The sequence below is a fragment of the Vipera berus genome (assembly GCF_964194415.1).
Source record: "Vipera berus genome assembly, chromosome: 2".
Lineage (NCBI taxonomy): Eukaryota > Metazoa > Chordata > Lepidosauria > Squamata > Viperidae > Vipera > Vipera berus.
The window spans coordinates 235,764,823-235,782,385 of NC_138203.1; the positions used below are offsets into that span (position 1 = coordinate 235,764,823).

The 17,563-nt window shown below is 39.6% G+C and overlaps 1 protein-coding gene across 1 annotated transcript in view; it reads left to right on the top strand.

Moving 5' to 3' along the window:
* The window catches only part of MGLL (monoglyceride lipase), a 114,442-nt gene that overhangs the window by 16,819 nt on the left and 80,060 nt on the right, over window positions 1–17,563 (top strand). The window contains exon 3 of the mRNA XM_081317742.1: window positions 14,057–14,163. Within this exon, the coding sequence (XP_081173868.1) occupies window positions 14,057–14,163 (107 nt within the window). The remainder of the gene's footprint in view (window positions 1–14,056; window positions 14,164–17,563) is intronic.

The following is a 17,563-nucleotide window of genomic DNA, read 5'->3' on the forward strand; positions in this document are numbered from 1 at the left end:
AATTAATAAACACAAGTGCAAGAGTTCAGATGCCTGGCACCATCATGCTGTGTTGCATTAAGGCACTGATACCAAAAGAGTTTAAAGACATTGAAAACATCTAGCTTCCTTTTTTTTGTGGGTCCCTTAACTTATTTTCTTTAGTTGATAAGTCAGATTACTTGACTTCTCAACATAAACGTTAAGAAGTACAAGTGGAAATTATTTGAAAAGTCCATGAAGATAAAATATACTCACTTAGAAATAAATTACATGGAATTCCATAAGATACATAAATAATACATATAAATGTTTTGGATGTATTAAAATGTACATAGTTTAATTTATATTCTGGTTTTGGGACTGAATCAGACCAGATACGTGGAAAAGCTGTTGACAGACAGAGTATCTAGTTAGAAAAAAGAAATGCTGAATTAGTTATACTGTTTAAATCAACACAAAATCATGACTCACATTAGAGCACATGTTATATTATTGACTCAGCAGTGCAATGCACAGCTTCTGTGGTAGTTCAAGAAACACACCCACTTTTGCCTGACACATGGACAGTACAATTTCTAGTGGCTGAATTTTTGGAGTGGTTGAGAGATGTTAAGACTTAAAGCATCTACTTTGCTTATTAAAACATTTTGCAGCCTCCCTAAAATTAATTGTTTCTTTGTTTTTTCCCCCCACTCTGGGAGAATTGTACAGGTTGCAAAAGCAATCCAGGTTGCACTTGGTTGGTGGATTGTTTATCGTCCACTGGGAGGATATATGTATGTCCTGTTACAGTGTTTACTCTTCACTTTTAAGACTATTCAACAAAATAACAGAGTTGGAAGGGTCCTTGGAGTTCTTCTAGTTCAATATCCTGCTCAAGCAAGAAGCCCTATAACATTTCAGACAAATGGTTGTCCAATCTCTTCTTAAAAAACCTCCACAAATGATGTCTTTGTAGTGAATATGTAAAGGACATCTACAATTATTTGAAGGTTCCTGAGGGTCAGCAATTGGTGAGAGCAAACTACTTGGCAGGTCAGGAGATTACTGGAAATATGCAGACCATCCTAATTGACTGGCCTCTGCAAGTTCAGATAAAATTCAAACTCTTGCAAAAAAAACCATGTACATGAGTGTTGCCATAATCCATTGGGTTCTGCAGAATAACAAAGTAGCTAAGAGGATGCAACAACTGGTTGGGTATCAGCCACGTTCATTGCTAGCAAATATGAAGCGATGCTTCCACCAGAAATTGGGCACTCTGCCTTTGGGACAGATCATACTTATACCAACCTACAAATCATGGAAATGGAAATCTTAAGATCAGTGAATTTCAACCTTGCTCGCCCTCTTCCACTGCACTTCTTAAGGAGAGTATCAAAATCTAGAGAGACAAATATAAATCAGCAAACATTGATAAAATATCTGATAAAACCTGCACTGGTACATTATAAATTGGTATACTCTATGTAAAATATAGAGCACTGAAAAAATGAATCATGATTAAGATTCCGAGTTCATGCTTTTCCTTTGACTCACAAAAAATCCCCAAAAGTGTATTTCATTCTGTTTTCACAGCCGTCAGAAAGTGTAGCATCCAAGAATGCTCTAGTAGACTCTCTTCCATATGCTGAATAAGATTGCTCTTCATATACATGATTAATGTATTTCATCTCCATTGGCAATTTAAAAATGCATAATAGCCTTTCTCTCCAGAAATAAATTAAAACTTGACATTCAATGCATGTCAGAAAAGATTTCAAGATGATGCCTTTGCTCCCTGTGATGTTAAAGTAAGAATTCAGTACTCTGACCCAGACTGTGCTAGTTTATGTAGACATGAAAGTTGGTTCTCCAGATAGCACTAATTCATACTCACTAAGCTCAGCAACCTGAAAATAGCTGTAAATTTTTCTTTAGGTGCACATGATCTACAAATATGAAGATGAAAAAAAACTGGTTCAGAACCATAAAATATTGTGGAAATATCCTACATTCCAGTGCGTTGTCGAGTTTTTAAATTAAATGCATTTAGTAGGCCAGAGAGAGCTATTTTTTTCACAGCCATGCCTGCACATCCTTTAAAAATGGTTTTTAGTCTCCAGAGTATTACAAAGATTATTGAAGTGGCCCACCGAAGTAACTTGAATAGGGAAGGCTGAAATTTTTAACTCTTTTAACAATACATTTTATAATATTTAGAAGTATTTTAAGGCAAAAATTCTTAGAGAAGAATTAACATGGATTTTACTTTTAAAGACACTCTGGGAAAACAAATCACCCTACTAGCACAATCTTCTAATGTCTTTAGGGCTGTTTGGTTAAACAAATGGAGCTGGAAGAGTTGCATGCAGTCCATAGGATGCATGTTGCTTGGTTGTGACTTCTGTATCCTAGGCTCTGGGATAGGGTAATTGTAACAACATTGTTCCAATATTGTTTATTTCTGTGTTGTTCACTTGAATACACCATCTTGTTTAATATTAAATTGATTTCTTATGCTGTGGGCTGCCTTGAATCAGTCAGAGGTTCAGTGGCACTGAAATTGAATAAATAAATCACCATTGACAATTGGGTTAGGCCTTTCCTCCAAAATGTGTCCCATCTTTGTTGAGAAGCACCCTACATATAACACAAAAAATAATTGGAAGCCCTTCCAGTTTGCCTTTCCAATTTTTTAGAGCTTTGCATGATAATCCTCTTGCCCTTCGACACTTTCTTAGTGGGTGGGCAGACAATATGTAATGGAATGTGATGCCTTTATAATGAACAGCATTCAATAGTTGGTCCAGCTGTGCAGTGCTTGCAGTTGCATGATGTCTTGCCTTTCTCTGTAGCAAGCAAAATTGTACCAGATGAAAATCTTTAAGTGCTAAACCACATGTTACATTAATTATGTGAGACCTGCCATTCCAGTGCTCTGTCCGTTGTTTTTGTTTCGTTTTGTTTTGTTGTTTTGTTGAAAAAGACTATCATCACATTTTACATTTGCCTGTCCCTGTGCAATTTAATTGGCTGCAATGTGCAGGAGGATGGCCAGGAAAATGTAGAGTATGATGTCACATTGATTGTCTTCTTTACTGGGTGATGTGGGTGGCAGCCATGTGTTTTAGATCACATGGAATTTAGTCACAAGCTTCTAGTAGAATGTTGATGTTGCAGCTTGGTAGCTATTGTAACCCCAACCCATTCTCATGATTCAGAAATGGATGACTCCCAACTCCCAAAAAGAACAATCCATGAAGATATGTCTGCTGTTAAAGCTGGTATAGAAAATACCCACACTGATTAGACATGTGATGAAAACATTTGGTACTCAGAAAGATGGTTTGGAAGCCATTTCCACGATTTGTCCTGATAGTCATGTAACACATGAATTTGGTTCTGCATGGCTTTGCAGTGGACCTTCACATGAATGAGTCAGGTTACAATGTGAATTTGTTTCAGTTTTTATTAAGTGATCCCCGCACACATGGGGCATTTAATTTTTAAGTGTTCAAACTAAGTGAGTAATTATGTTCTAGGAGCCTTGAATTTTTACACTGAAACTTGAAATACATATTGTAGCATATTAATAAGCTTAGAGAATAAATACCATGACCTAAAAATGCAGATTAGTTTCTTTGTTCAGGACATAAATTTTGCATAGAATTGTGGCTTTATTCAGAAAAAAATAAAATTGCTAATTTCATGACATTTTTATATAAATTTATTGTATGACTTCAGAACAACCTGCCTTTATGAGCTAGATGTCAAAGTAGAATATATTCTTCTTGATCACGGCATATTTATCTCTGAATTCAAGTGTTTCCAATCGTTCTTTCTCCAGAAAGGACCTAAAAATGTTGCTTATCCTTGTCTTTTGTTGTTATTTGATTCTACTGCTATCTTTGGTTTAGATTGCTGATTGCGTCATTTGTTGATGATTACATATATACCCTTTTGGTAGCTGCTGCATGAATCCCTGTAATTAAGAGGCAGGTTATAAATAGTGAATTGGATTCAAACTTCTCCATTCGTAGAGTAGACACATTGGAAACAGTGAGATTTGAATAAGTCATGACTAATTTAAGTTCTTTTTATTTCAATTGACCCAAGTTAAGCATGACTAGCAATGGTTGGAGGTGGGGGACTTTCGGTGGAGGTAGGCAGAATGATTGCAGTGTCACAAAACTAGCTCTGTCTCTTGTATATGCAGTTTGAAGTGGCGAAACCTGGAGCATAATATAATATAATTTTTGTCCTTACGACAGAAGCAAAATGCTCCTGTAGGTATCACAGGTTTGTCTGCACATCTTCCTTGTCCTCAGGGAATAGGGCGGTATATAAATATAACTAAATAAAATAAATAAAAATAAATAAAATTTGGGAGGACATCTGACTGTTTATTAAGGACATGAATGCACAGTGTAGTTCCCACATTTTCCTTGGCTGGTAGTGTTTTATAAATCCCTTATGGGGAGATTAATAGGTTTTTCCTATGAAAATTGGTGGTTGATATTGGATTGGAATGGTGAAACCTTCCCACAACTGAACAGAATTTATGAAAAAAATATTGGAATTACTCAGAACAAATTACCTTTTTTTTAATTTGATGGATAATTTAAGACCAATTAGTGTATGGAAACAGAAAAATTGTGATTCAAGAAAATATACTTACTTTTCTGAAAGATGTAAACCTTCTTCAACAATTGATATTATTTGGATTTCGAAGAATTTGCCCACTAAGATTTCAAAGGAAAGATATTACCAAAGACTTTTTCAGTTCATAAACATATTTATTTGACAAGAAATAATTTTTTAGATGAAGACGAGCAGAATTTTGCTACAGAAAGAAACAATAGCAAATGATTGTAAAAAATAAAATAAAATATTTTTTTCAAAATAATTTAGTAAAGGCACTGATTAAGAATGTTTGGAAAGCATTATTTTGATGATTAAACAGGATAGATTATACAAAGAAGAGAGGTATGTTGTAATCATAGAGTAATAAGTAAACTTATAATTAATTATAACTGCTCTAAAAAAATTGCAAGCCATTTTTTCTTTTCTGTGTTTTCTACTTTCTTCTTGCAAAACCTCTTTTTGATTTCTTTTTTCTTGCTTTATATTAGTTCGTGTTAGTTTTTATGTTCTTTTAGAAATCTTTAACAAAGATGTGAATAAAATAAAATTTCAGCTACTGAGCAGGTTGTACTTTCACTTGCTTGTCCCTACCTCTTATCCTACAAAGGGACATCCCAATTTGAATAGATACAACTCTGTCCTGAAAGAGGTATTTCAAAATAATTAGATCTCCTTGGAGAAGCTCCTGCGTTTCTCCAATCAATCAGAATAGAGCTGGAAGGGACCTTAGAGGTCTTCTAGTCCAGCCACCTGCTCAAGCAGGAGACCTTATACCATCTCAGACAAATGACTGCCCAGTCTCTTCTTAAAAACCTCCAGTGATAAAGCACCCACAACTTCTGACAACAATCTGTTCCACTAGTTAATTGTCCTCACTGTTAGGAAGTTTCTCTTTAATTCTGGGTTGCTTCTTTCCTTGATTAGTTTCCATCCATTGTTTCTTGTCCTGCCCTCTGGTGCTTTGGAAAATAAGTTGACCCCCTCCTCTTTCTGGCAGCCTTTCAAATACTGGACTACTGCTATCATGTCCCCACTAGTCCTTCTTTTAATTAGAATGGCCATACCCAAATCCTGCAATCATTCTTCATGTTTTAATCTCCAGGCCATTCATCATTTTAGTTGCTCCTTTTTGCACTTCTTCCAAAGTCTCAACATCTTTTTTGTAATGTGGTGACCAAAACTGGATGCAGTATTCCAGATGTGGTCTTACTAAGTATTTATAAACTGGTACTAATATTACACATGGGAACTAATACTATGTGGATACTAATCCCACACAGATGAAGTGTGGCAATGCCATTATGACTCCTGTAATGCCGTTTTTTCCCCTATCCCATGCAAAGCTTGCAGATGCTTTGCCACTTGCTACCAGCATTTCTTTGCGATATTTATAGCCTGAGAGGTGGGGGAATGAAATTGAAAAGGGTTCTTTCACTTCCTTTGCTAACCAAAAGTACTGGAAAAACTGCAGAACAGTCTATTAGTCTTCTGTATGACTGGTAATTTCTGTCCAGAATAGTCCAAGTGACAGGTTGGTGGGCTAGAAGATGGCTGAAAGTTTAACTTCCCGTCACTATTCTATCATACTACTCCATCAGCTAGAATTGACAAGAGAAGATTTTTCAAGTCTTCTGCTAACAGTGCACGCTACCCTTGACGGTATTCTCTACCTTGCCTCTCTTTCATCCCCCTTTGTATGGATAGAATTCTTACAACATTCAGGAAAGAAGAGAAAAGCTGGAAAAACTATCAGCACTGCTTTAAGCTAGCATACTTTTAAGGTTGATCCTGTATTGGATAACAATACTTTAGTACTATCTTGCAGAAATGCCTTAGGCTGGATGTAGATAGGCTATAGGAAGGACTTGAAATGCCTCAATAAAACAAATTACTTCATCTTTGTGAAGTTAGTAGTGTCAACCTCACATATTGAAGCGGTTTGTGGCCACCTTAGTTATCAGGGAGACCTTATGTCCGCGGGAGACCACCGTCCCTCAGATAGTCGGGTGTGAGTCTCTCTTTTTGAGGTTTGGTTCGGGGGCGCAGTTGGGCTTGCTGCTGGTGTACGTTTCGCCTAGTCACACAGCGGCAGCCCTGCCTGAGCTACTCGATGTCCTCTCCGGTTTGGTGATTGAGTTCCCCAAACTTTTAGTTTTGGGTGACTTCAATCTACCATCCCTGGGAGGGTCATCTGAGTTGGCTCGGGAGTTCATGGCTTCCATGACGGCCATGGACCTGACGCAGGTAATTTCTGAACCAACTCATGAGGGAGGCCACACCCTGGACCTAGTTTTTTTATCTGGACGATGGTTGGATGATCTTGGTGGGGGCTCTCCATTTATCATGCCCCTGTCATGGACGGATCATCACCTCCTGCGGCTGGTCTTCCGTTTTACCACCCCCCGCCGTGGGGATACGGAACCAATTAGATGGTACCGCCCCAGGCGCTTAATGGACCCCGATGGGTTCCAGGCAGCGCTGGGATCCCCACCTGCCTCCGTCGCTCACAACTCGGCGGATGCCTTAGTGGAAGCCTGGGAAAGGGCAGCCACTGAGGCACTGGACCGAGTTGTACCCTTGCGGCCCCTGACCCGGTGCAGATCCCAACGAGCTCCATGGTTCTCCGCGGAGCTCCGGGAGATGAAGCGTCGGAAACGGGGCCTAGAGAGCTGCTGGAGGTCCAGCCGATCCGAATCCGACCGATTGCGGTTAAGAACCTATATTAGGTCTTATCTCGCTGCGATGAGGGTGGCGAGGTGTAATTACTTCTCCACCCTCATCGCGTCCGCAGATAATCGCCCGGCCGCCCTGTTTAGGGTGACTCGCTCACTTCTTAATCAGGAGGTGAGGGGGGATCCCTTACAGGGTCGTGCCGAGGAGTTTGGTCAGCATCTGTCGGATAAAATCGCTCGGATTCGGACCGGTTTGGACTCCAGCTGGGCAGAGTCTGACGATCAGGACACGGGCGGTCTTGTCAATGTTATCTGGGAGGAGTTTGATTCTGTGACCCCTGATGAAGTGGACAGGATTATGGGGAGGCTGAGCTCCACCACATGTTTATTGGACCCGTGCCCTTCCTGGCTGGTTTATGCAGCTAGGGAGAGGACACGAGGCTGGTTCCAGGCGGTGATATCTGCTTCTTTGAGTGAGGGTAATTTCCCCACCGTCTTGAAGGAGGCGGTGGTGAGACCCCTCCTCAAGAAGCCTGCCTTGGACCCAGCTGTGTTGAACAACTTTCGTCCAGTCTCCAACCTTCGCTTTCTTGCGAAGGTTGTTGAGAGTGTGGTGGCGCATCAGCTCCCTCTGGTCCTGGATGAAGCGGATTATCTGGATCCGTACCAATCGGGTTTCAGGCCCGGGTACAGCACGGAGACGGCATTGGTCGCTCTGGTGAATGATCTCTGGAGGGCTCGGGATAGGGGATGTTCCTCTGTCCTAGTCCTATTAGACCTCTCAGCGGCTTTCGATACCATCGACCATGGTATCCTGCTGCGGCGTCTCAGGGGATTGGGAGTGGGAGGCACAGTTCTTCGGTGGTTCTCCTCCTATCTCCTGGGACGTTCGCAGTCGGTGTTGGCAGGGGGGCAGAGATCGGCCCCTAGGTCTCTCGTTTGTGGAGTTCCTCAGGGGTCGGTTCTCTCGCCTCTCCTGTTCAACATCTACATGAAACCGCTGGGTGAGATCATTCGTGGTTTTGGAGTTGGGTATCATCAATATGCTGATGATACCCAACTTTTTATTTCTACCCCAAACCACCCCAGTGATGCCCTCGCTGTGATGTCCCGTTGCCTGGAGGCGGTTCGGGTCTGGATGGGGAGGAACAGACTTCAACTCAACCCGGACAAGACTGAGTGGCTGTACATTCCGGCATCCCGGGACATTCAAAATGTTCCATCCCTTTCTATGGGGGGTGAGCTGTTACCCCCCGTGGATAGGGCTCGCAACTTGGGAGTCCTCCTAGATTCACGACTTACCTTGGAAGATCATGTAGCAGCTGTGACTAGGGGGGCTTTCGCCCAGGTTCGCCTGGTGCGCCAGTTGCGGCCCTATCTGGACCGGGATGCCCTGTGTACGGTCACTCATGCGCTCGTGACCTCTCGCCTTGACTACTGTAATGCTCTCTACATGGGGCTTCCCTTGAAGACCACTCGGAGGCTCCAACTGGTACAGAATGCGGCCGCGAGAGTTGTCTTGGGAGTTTCCCGGTACTCCCATGTTACACCTTTGCTCCGCGAGCTACATTGGTTACCAGTTGTCTTCCGGGTGAGGTTCAAGGTCTTAGTGATGGTTTTTAAGTCCCTACATGGCATGGGTCCGGAATACCTCGGGGACCACCTGCTGCCGGCGTTAACTCCCCTCCGCCCTGTGCGTTCCCACAGAGAGGGCCTCCTCAGGGTGCCTCCGGTCAGAGAATGCCGGCTGGTGGCCCCCAGGGGGAGGGCCTTCTCTGTGGGCGCCCCGGCTTTGTGGAATCAACTGCCGGTGGAGCTCCGGATGGCACCGGATCTCCGCTCCTTCCGGCGCGGGTTAAAGACCCACCTGTTTGAACAAGCTGGCCTGGCCTGATGGGGAGTTAATTTGGGTTTTAAATATTTGTATATTTTATTGTTTTATCTTGGGCATTAATTTAATTCTATTTTAATTTTTGTAGTTTTGTATTTTTATCATATGCCCTGTTCACCGCCCTGAGTCCCTCGGGAGAAGGGCGGTATAAAAATTTAATAAAAACTAAAACTAAACCTGTCTACCCTATTAGGAAGATGAAAGTAGGAAATCAACTCCATAAGAAGGCTAATGCTACTTTTACTTATACAGATTATAATAACAGAATCTTGCAAGTCTGTGCTGTATTGTCTCCCCTTCTTACACCCATGTGAATTAAGGTGGTCAGTCATTGTATCTGCTTATTTTAGACTTAAGATACTCTTTTCTTTGATTCTGTATCTCACCTATGTCTGTCAATATCATCTTCCTTATTTTCTATGACAATATGCTTACCCACCCAAGGTAGAATGGCCTTTCCTATATAACCTTGGGATGTAGAGGTAGAATTCCAAAATATTTTTCTAGAGTACTCATAACACTGGAACTTGAGAAATGGATCGGCAGTAGTTTTGGAAATAACAAAAAAGTAACAGGTTATTTTTATATAATAAGTGCAATATGCCGTTTACTAATTAATTACTTCAACAACTTAGGGATTTTTACATAAGAAAAAAAGAAGAGTGAAATTTATGGCTAAAAAAATCACCAGAAATTTGCAGATTCACCAGGATCTTGATTTTGTATGCCTGATGCTGGGAGAGTGGTAAAAAGAATGAGGGAAGGAAAAATTCGGTTCCTTCCATATTCCATTTGAGCAACTATCCCAAACTTGGAAATTGGATAGGCCAAAAGCATTTGTTGAGGAAGGTGCGCCAGTTACGGCCCTATCTGGACCGAGATGCCCTACGCACAGTCACCCATGCGCTCGTGACCTCCCGGCTAGACTACTGCAATGCTCTCTACATGGGGCTGCCCCTGAGGAGGCTTCAGCTGGTGCAAAATGCAGCCGCGCGAGTTGTGATGGGAGTCTCCCGATACTCCCATGTAACACCTCTTCTCTGCGAGCTGCATTGGCTTCCAGTTGCCCTCTGGGTGAGATTCAAGGTGCTGTTGATGACCTATAAAGCCCTAAATGGCATGGGCCCAGATTATCTAAGGGAGCACCTGCTGCCAGTGTCAATTTCCCATCGTCCTGTGCAGGAAGGGAGGGCTTCCTCAGGGTACCGACGGTCAAGGATTGCCGACGGGCGATCCCCAGGGGGAGGGCGTTCTCTGTGGGTGCGCCTGCCCTATGGAATCAACTGCCAACGGAACTCCGGACTGCCCCCGACCTTCGTTCATTTCGCCGGGACCTAAAAACCTGGCTCTTTGAGCTATCTGGTCTGGACTGAGGGGTTTAATGTTTTTAAATTGTGATTTTAATTTTTGCGGCTAGACTTAATTTACTTTTATTTTAATTTTATATTGTATTGTTTTTAAATTTTGCCTTGTAAACCGCCCTGAGTCCTTTGGGAGTAGGGCGGTATATAAACCGAATAAATAAATAAATAAATAAATAAATAATAATAAAGGCTTCTAGTTGTGCACTGCTGGACAGTGATGGTGGCTATTACAGTGTGGAATGGGACAACTTGCCACAGCCACATCCAACTTGCCACAGCAAACTTGCCATGGGACAACTTGCCATGGGGACAACTTGCCAAAGGACAAGTCGCTGTGGGACAATTTAACAGTTCAATTTAATTATTTTTTAAAAAATATTTTAATTTTTGTCATTCATATTTCATTCTGTCCCTCCTATTTCATCCTTTCTTAAATAATTCTATCCCACCATTTCTTTGATATTAGTGTAACGCTTGTCTCACAGCGAGTTGTCCTGCGACAAGTTGGCAGTGGCAAGTTGTCCTGTGGCGAATTGGCCATGGTGAGTTGGTCATGGCAAGTTGATTGCAGCAAATTGTCATAGACTCACTACAGTTTGTGATAACCTTATAATTGCAAATTAGTTTCTATAGTATAGCCTTGGCCTGGAAATTCTTTATGCTGGTAAGTACTTCCCAAGTGCTAAACGGAATTTTAATCAGAGTATTTGCTTTAATAATTCTTCCAAAGAAGAAGAGAATTTCAGACACTTTCTCTTGGGTAGAATATGATGTTCTTGCTCTTTTTTAAAGTGATGAAGTGCCAAGAAGTGTGTATCTTGGATTTCAGTGCAGAATAATTTTTCCAGTTGTCTATAGATGTCATACTCCTTTTGCTGTTATTAGGCTCCAAGGAAATATGTCACAAGGAACTAGTCTTTTGGATTTTTTTTTAGTAGTTGGTGGTATTGTCACTACTGAGGGAGTTACTTCCTTGATACAGCTTATGAAATTTCTCCATTTTATTTATTTATTTATTTGTTTGTTTGTTTTTATAAACCGCCCTTCTCCCGAGGGACTCGGGGCGGTGTACAGAGTAAGGTAGGTATACAGATTGAACAATAGTGAAAAACAATAGTAAAAACAAACTGGGACCCCAATTAGAGCTATCAGGCCAGGCCGGACTGCTGGAACAGGTAAGTTTTCTAAGTCGCGCCGGAAGGTGCGGAGGTCGGGGGCCATCCGGATTTCGGTTGGCAAGCAGTTCCAGAGGGCTGGTGCACCCACTGAGAATGCCCTCCCCCTGGGGGCCACCAGCCGACATTCCTTGAGCGGTGGCACCCTGAGGAGGCCCTCTCTGTGTATCCTTCCTGGATACATTCTGAGAAATCATCCACATAATTTCTCTGCTCAAAAATACGGGGAGAATTTTGAAAGGGCATGTTTGTCTATTTCTAATTGTTACCTATTAAAGCCGGTATCTCATGGATGCATTTTTACATGGCTCTCTTAATATTGAATTGGTTCTCAACCAAAACAATAGTAATTTCAATATTAATAATTTTTATTAATAATTTTGATAGACTGATAGATTGAAAGAAACTTTTGACTCTCCACTTAATAATTCTCTGACAAATTCTTACCAATGCTTAGCAATATTAGGCAACCTTGCTTTAAATCTGATCTAAGGGCAGCGTTCCGTGTGCCTTTGGCATCTAGTCATGCCGGCCACATGACCACGGAGACATCCTCGGACAAGCGCTGGCTCTTTGGCTTTGAAACGGAGATGAGCACTGGCCCCTAGAGTTGGAAACGACTAGCACGCATGTGCGGGGGAACCTTTACCTTTACCTTTAAGGGCAATAAAAATATATTGCTTTTTAGAAGAAACATGAAAACCTAGAAGTTCACCCAAGGTTTCAGCAAGGGAGAATGAAACCCCACAGTTCATCATATTTGCCATCTATGTGAGTTAAGGGCAGGTCATTTATTTTCTTTCAGTATTTGTTACATTGCTGTAATCAGGTTATTAGATTGTCATGAAACCCATTTTCCAATGGGTTTCATTAGAACTCATTTTCAACCCAATGTGCACCAAGTTGCAGTCGAAAGGATTTACCAACTGCATGCCAGTGACCAGTGGGTGTGGTAATCCATTTTGTAGTAGCAGCTGCAGGTTATACATGCAGAACCTGTTTTCAAACATGCAGAAATTACCTCAGCTCAGATATTCCCAAGAGGCTTTTGTACACTTACTTTGATTACAGCATATTCAGGAAAAGTCCTACATACGGTATTTTCTGCTCCGGTTTCTTCTTGGAATATAGCTGAAGAATCTTGCCAGCAATATCTGGGGTTGAAAATAAACAATAGAACGAGGTCCTGAAGAACAGAACTGTGGTCCTAGTACAGACTTCCCAATCTGGTACACTTCAGATATGTTGGATTTCTTACCTGGAAGTTGGGTGGTCTGACAAACAAAACTGTTTGGTGGACTTTCTTCCCAACTGTGTTTGGATTGCTTAAAATAATAATATACAAATACACCATATTCTGCAGACCTGACTATTCCCACTAAAGCAATAATAGGCCATCAATGATGTGATGTCACACACCTTATTCACATTTTTGCACTGTTCTAAATGGAAGATGTATTACTGAACCATAATACTCTGCCGGACCTACTTCTTCACAGCTATTATTTAGAAGTTCAGTCAAAACTTGATTATTTAATTAGGCATTTGGAGGATTTGTATAGAGAATGTAGATAATTAAGAACTTTGTGGGAGCTGTTAATGATGTTATAATATGATTCTATATATTAATGACAGGTGCTGTATAATTTATTGTAGATCCTTTTTTAATGAAGCACATAAAAGCTGTTTCAATAATACATAACATTATTTATAAATGTGGTGTAATAAGTAAGTTCCAAGCAGAAAGTAATGAAAGGACTATGGATTTCATTTGGTGTCTTTGTAGGCAAGAAAGATATATTAGTTAGTCATTGCTCTGTATCTCCTACCACAGAGTAAACTGGATTCATTCTCCTAGCTGTTTAGCTTGCTCTATCCCCTAAGCCAGTACATTTTGTTTATTTATTTACATCCCACACCTTTTAATCTGAGAGTGATTAGAGCAGTTAACAATATAAAGCATTAAAAATAATACCACTATAAACATCAAAAGAAAAATTATAATTGATTTTAAATTTGAAGAGAAAGAAAAGTAAGTTTTGACCTGATTCCTTAAATATATCAGTATAATCTCCAAATTAGCTTCTACAAAGCAGGCATTCATAGAAAAAAGAGGTAATACCAAAAACTCTTGTTTCTGTCAGTTCTGTATGAGGGCATCTAGAAGAGATTCTTAGATTAACAGGCAGTGGAGGGTTTGCTTGTCTTCTGGATGGTTGGACTGCAGAGCCAAGAAACATCTAGGATGTTCATTCTGAAGATTAAACCAGGACATGTAAATAATGATAGCTTGTTTGATGTTTCCTAGGTGCTACCTTTATGTTTTTGTGTTATTGCTCTCTTTAGGGGCCTGGTGTTTGTTATTCATGGTGCTGGAGAACACTGCTGTCGCTATGATGACTTGGCGAAGATGCTGACAGGAATCAACTTTTTCGTGTTTGCCCATGACCATGGTAAGTGCCTTTGGTAAAAATTATATGGGGATAAGATTAAAGGAGAATAAGTATGATATTGTAGTAGATGAAGTATAGAGCATGGACTGGGAATATTCAGGATCAAGTGCATCTTTACCTATGGAAATTCACTGGATAACTTTCAGCTAGTCACTCATTCCCAGTCCAGCCTATTTCACACAATGACTGCAGATGAAATGAAGAATTGCGTGTAAGCCACTGTGAGCTTCTAAAGGGAAGGTGGAATATAAATTGAATAAATAAAAAGTAAAAAGTGCTTCAGGGATAATAAAGTAATCTAATTCTTGATTGTTTTAACTGGTGGTATTCTGCCCATATGTGATACTATTATCTAACTATCAAGGAAAATGTATTATTATTATTATTATTATTATTATTATTATTATTATTATTATTATTATTATTATTATTATTATTATTATTAATTATTAATTATTAATTATTTCAATTTCTATACCGCCCTTCTCCCGAAGGACTCAGGGCGGTGTACAGGGCAATAAAATGCAATAAAAAATACAATATACAAAAGTTAAGATAAGAATTAAATAGAGTAGCCCAATTGCAGTGAAAATTAATTAAAATTACAATTAAAATACCCCAAACCCATCAGACCAGGCCGGATTGTTCAAATAGGTGAGTTTTCAGGTCACGGCGGAAGGAGCGAAGGTCAGGAGCCATCCGGAGCTCAACCGGTAAATGATTCCAAAGGTCTGGCGCGCCCACATAATATGTGTATTATGGTGCAAGACTCAAGTTATCACATTTTAATCAAGTGGTGTTTTTTTTACTAAAAGAGCTACCCTGACGTGTGTGTGATCACATGAAGAGACATAAAACTCACTTTTATCTAATATGCTATGCTTATTAGTTTTAAAAGTGGTTTGTTGTTCTTGGCATATTGTCCAAATCAAGCCATTAGTTTGGGATAAGGGGAGTTATTAAATTGTGAGCAGAGACAAAGGAAATATAAAACTTAACACTAAATAAGTTTGTATATCACGGTCAACTGATTTTAACAATGTTTTGAATGAAACACTACTGTCTGGATTATATAATGCACTATTATAGATCATGATTTATAAATTGCACTTGTTGCATTCACACAATGTATTTGTGATTATTGGCCAGTTTCCTGTACAGTTTCAAGCAGTTTCTTCTCCTCTCATAGCAGCTGGTTAGTTTTAACTCACCTATTTGGCAGTTTACCCTGGTTTGGGGGGGGGGGGAGGAAGGAGTGGTTTGCCATTGATTTTTTCCTAGGCCTGAAGAGAAAAATTACTGTCCCGAGGTCACCCAGCTGGCTTTCTGCCTCAGGCAGGACTAGACTTCAGTCTCCCAGTTTCTAGCCTGATGTCTTAACCACTGCTCTAAGCCACCTCTCAGTCTTTCTATACAGCATTTTCCTTTGTTTCATATAATTTTAATCAGTGCTTTTTTTGTAAAAGAAAAAGGTGCCGGAACTCACACATGTCATACAACCCGCCTTGCCTACCCTACAAGGTTCCATCCAAAAAAGGTACCGGAACTCCGTTCTGAGCGTTCTATGAGGAAAAAAAGCCCTGATTTTAATGAGTCCAGGGGCAAAATGAGATGTGGATGGTGGGCCAGACAAGGGAAGATGGGCAGAATCCCAAAGCATAACCAGTCCAGTTCTTAGTCACTTTGCCTATGAAGTCCCCTTTTTCACTTGATGAAGGGGAAAGATCCACAGAATCCAAACACAAAATCATCACTGGAGATTGAAACTGAAGTACCGGTAGGTCCTTTTATTTACTCCCAGGGAACAATGTTACTCCTACATTTCTTCTGAACTGGCCTTCTTTGTGATGTGCAGTCACCATGAACACTCCCCAACGAGTGCTAAATCCACATTTGCTAATTTCTACCTATTTAATTAGTAGGAAAGGACAGAAATAATAAGAGATAATATGAGAAGATAATAATAGTAATAATAACAATAATAATAGTAATAATAATAATAATAATAATAATAATAATAATAATAATAATAATAATAATAATAATAATAATAATAATACAACAACAATAATAATATAATCAGATATGTTTATTGATTGGAATCCTGTTTATATTATGACAGCTGAACATGGAGCTACCTCTGCATATTTTTAAGAAATACAGAATAAAAAACCTGCTGTGAAAGGAGCTTTGAGATGTAAAAAATTTGAGCTCTTCAAATTAAATATTATGGGCAGAACCAATTTTTCACTAACATTTTATTTTGCATTTGGCTGCCTCTGGAAAGGAAAATCGTTATGTCTTTGCTTTCAAAACATAAAAAAGTCTGCTGGATCAGATTGAGGATGTCTCTAATCTGATATCCTATTTACAAAATTGGCCATCAAATAATACTGAAGTATCTACTAGCAACCAATGAAGATACTGGTTTTCTTCCACTGTAGTTTTTCAGCATCTGAAGTTTCTGTAGAAGCATTGTAGCTAATCATAAAATTAACCAGCTTGTTCAGCAGCCATATTTGGAGGCCAATATTTGAAAAAGACTGAATTAGTTCAGGAGTCTGACCTGAAAATATTATTTTCTGTTAGTAGTCAAAAAACAATTCTGAGAAATAACATGCAAGAACAAAATCTTTGAAGTATCAGGAAAACATGTCCTATAAGTCTTTCATGTCTTAGATAATTAAAACAAACAGGAAACATATTGATATATTTTTTTATCATTGTCCTCCCAAATGGTACAAACATTATGGAAGAAAATGTTGCTTTCTTTCAAGGACACAATGAATGTCTTCCTATTTTAAAAAAAAGTAATTTAATTGATTAACTAAATAAGAAGTCTTGGATTAGAACATGAACAGTATTCTTTTTACAGTAAGTTCTGATTCATTTCCTTATATTTTTTTAAATTTCCTTCTATTTTCCATGTGGTCACATATAAACACACACAAATACACACACACACACACACACACACACACACACACACACACAGAGTGAGTGAGTTTCTATTTCTTCTAATATCAACTTTAATATTTCTTTGGGAAAACTTGCAACTGGTTATGAGTTTAAGGAAAACATATGGATTATTATGCTCCCATGTTCATTTACCCAAGAAACCACAATTATTTTGTAGATTACTTATGCTGGAGTCATGTAGTTGAAGCAATTAAGTGCATAATTCCTTTTAAAGACCATCTGGGAGTGTGCACTTCAGTTGCTTCTCTTCTAGCTTACCATAACATGGTAATAGCACTTAATGATAGCTAATGTTTCAAATTCTGTTTCTTGGTCCATCAGAAACCTACAGGCACAGATGCCTTTAAAAGCTATTACTTTGTTTCTATTACTTTTTCTATCATTCAAGGAAATTGTAAAGTAATGAGAATTACTTCATTGG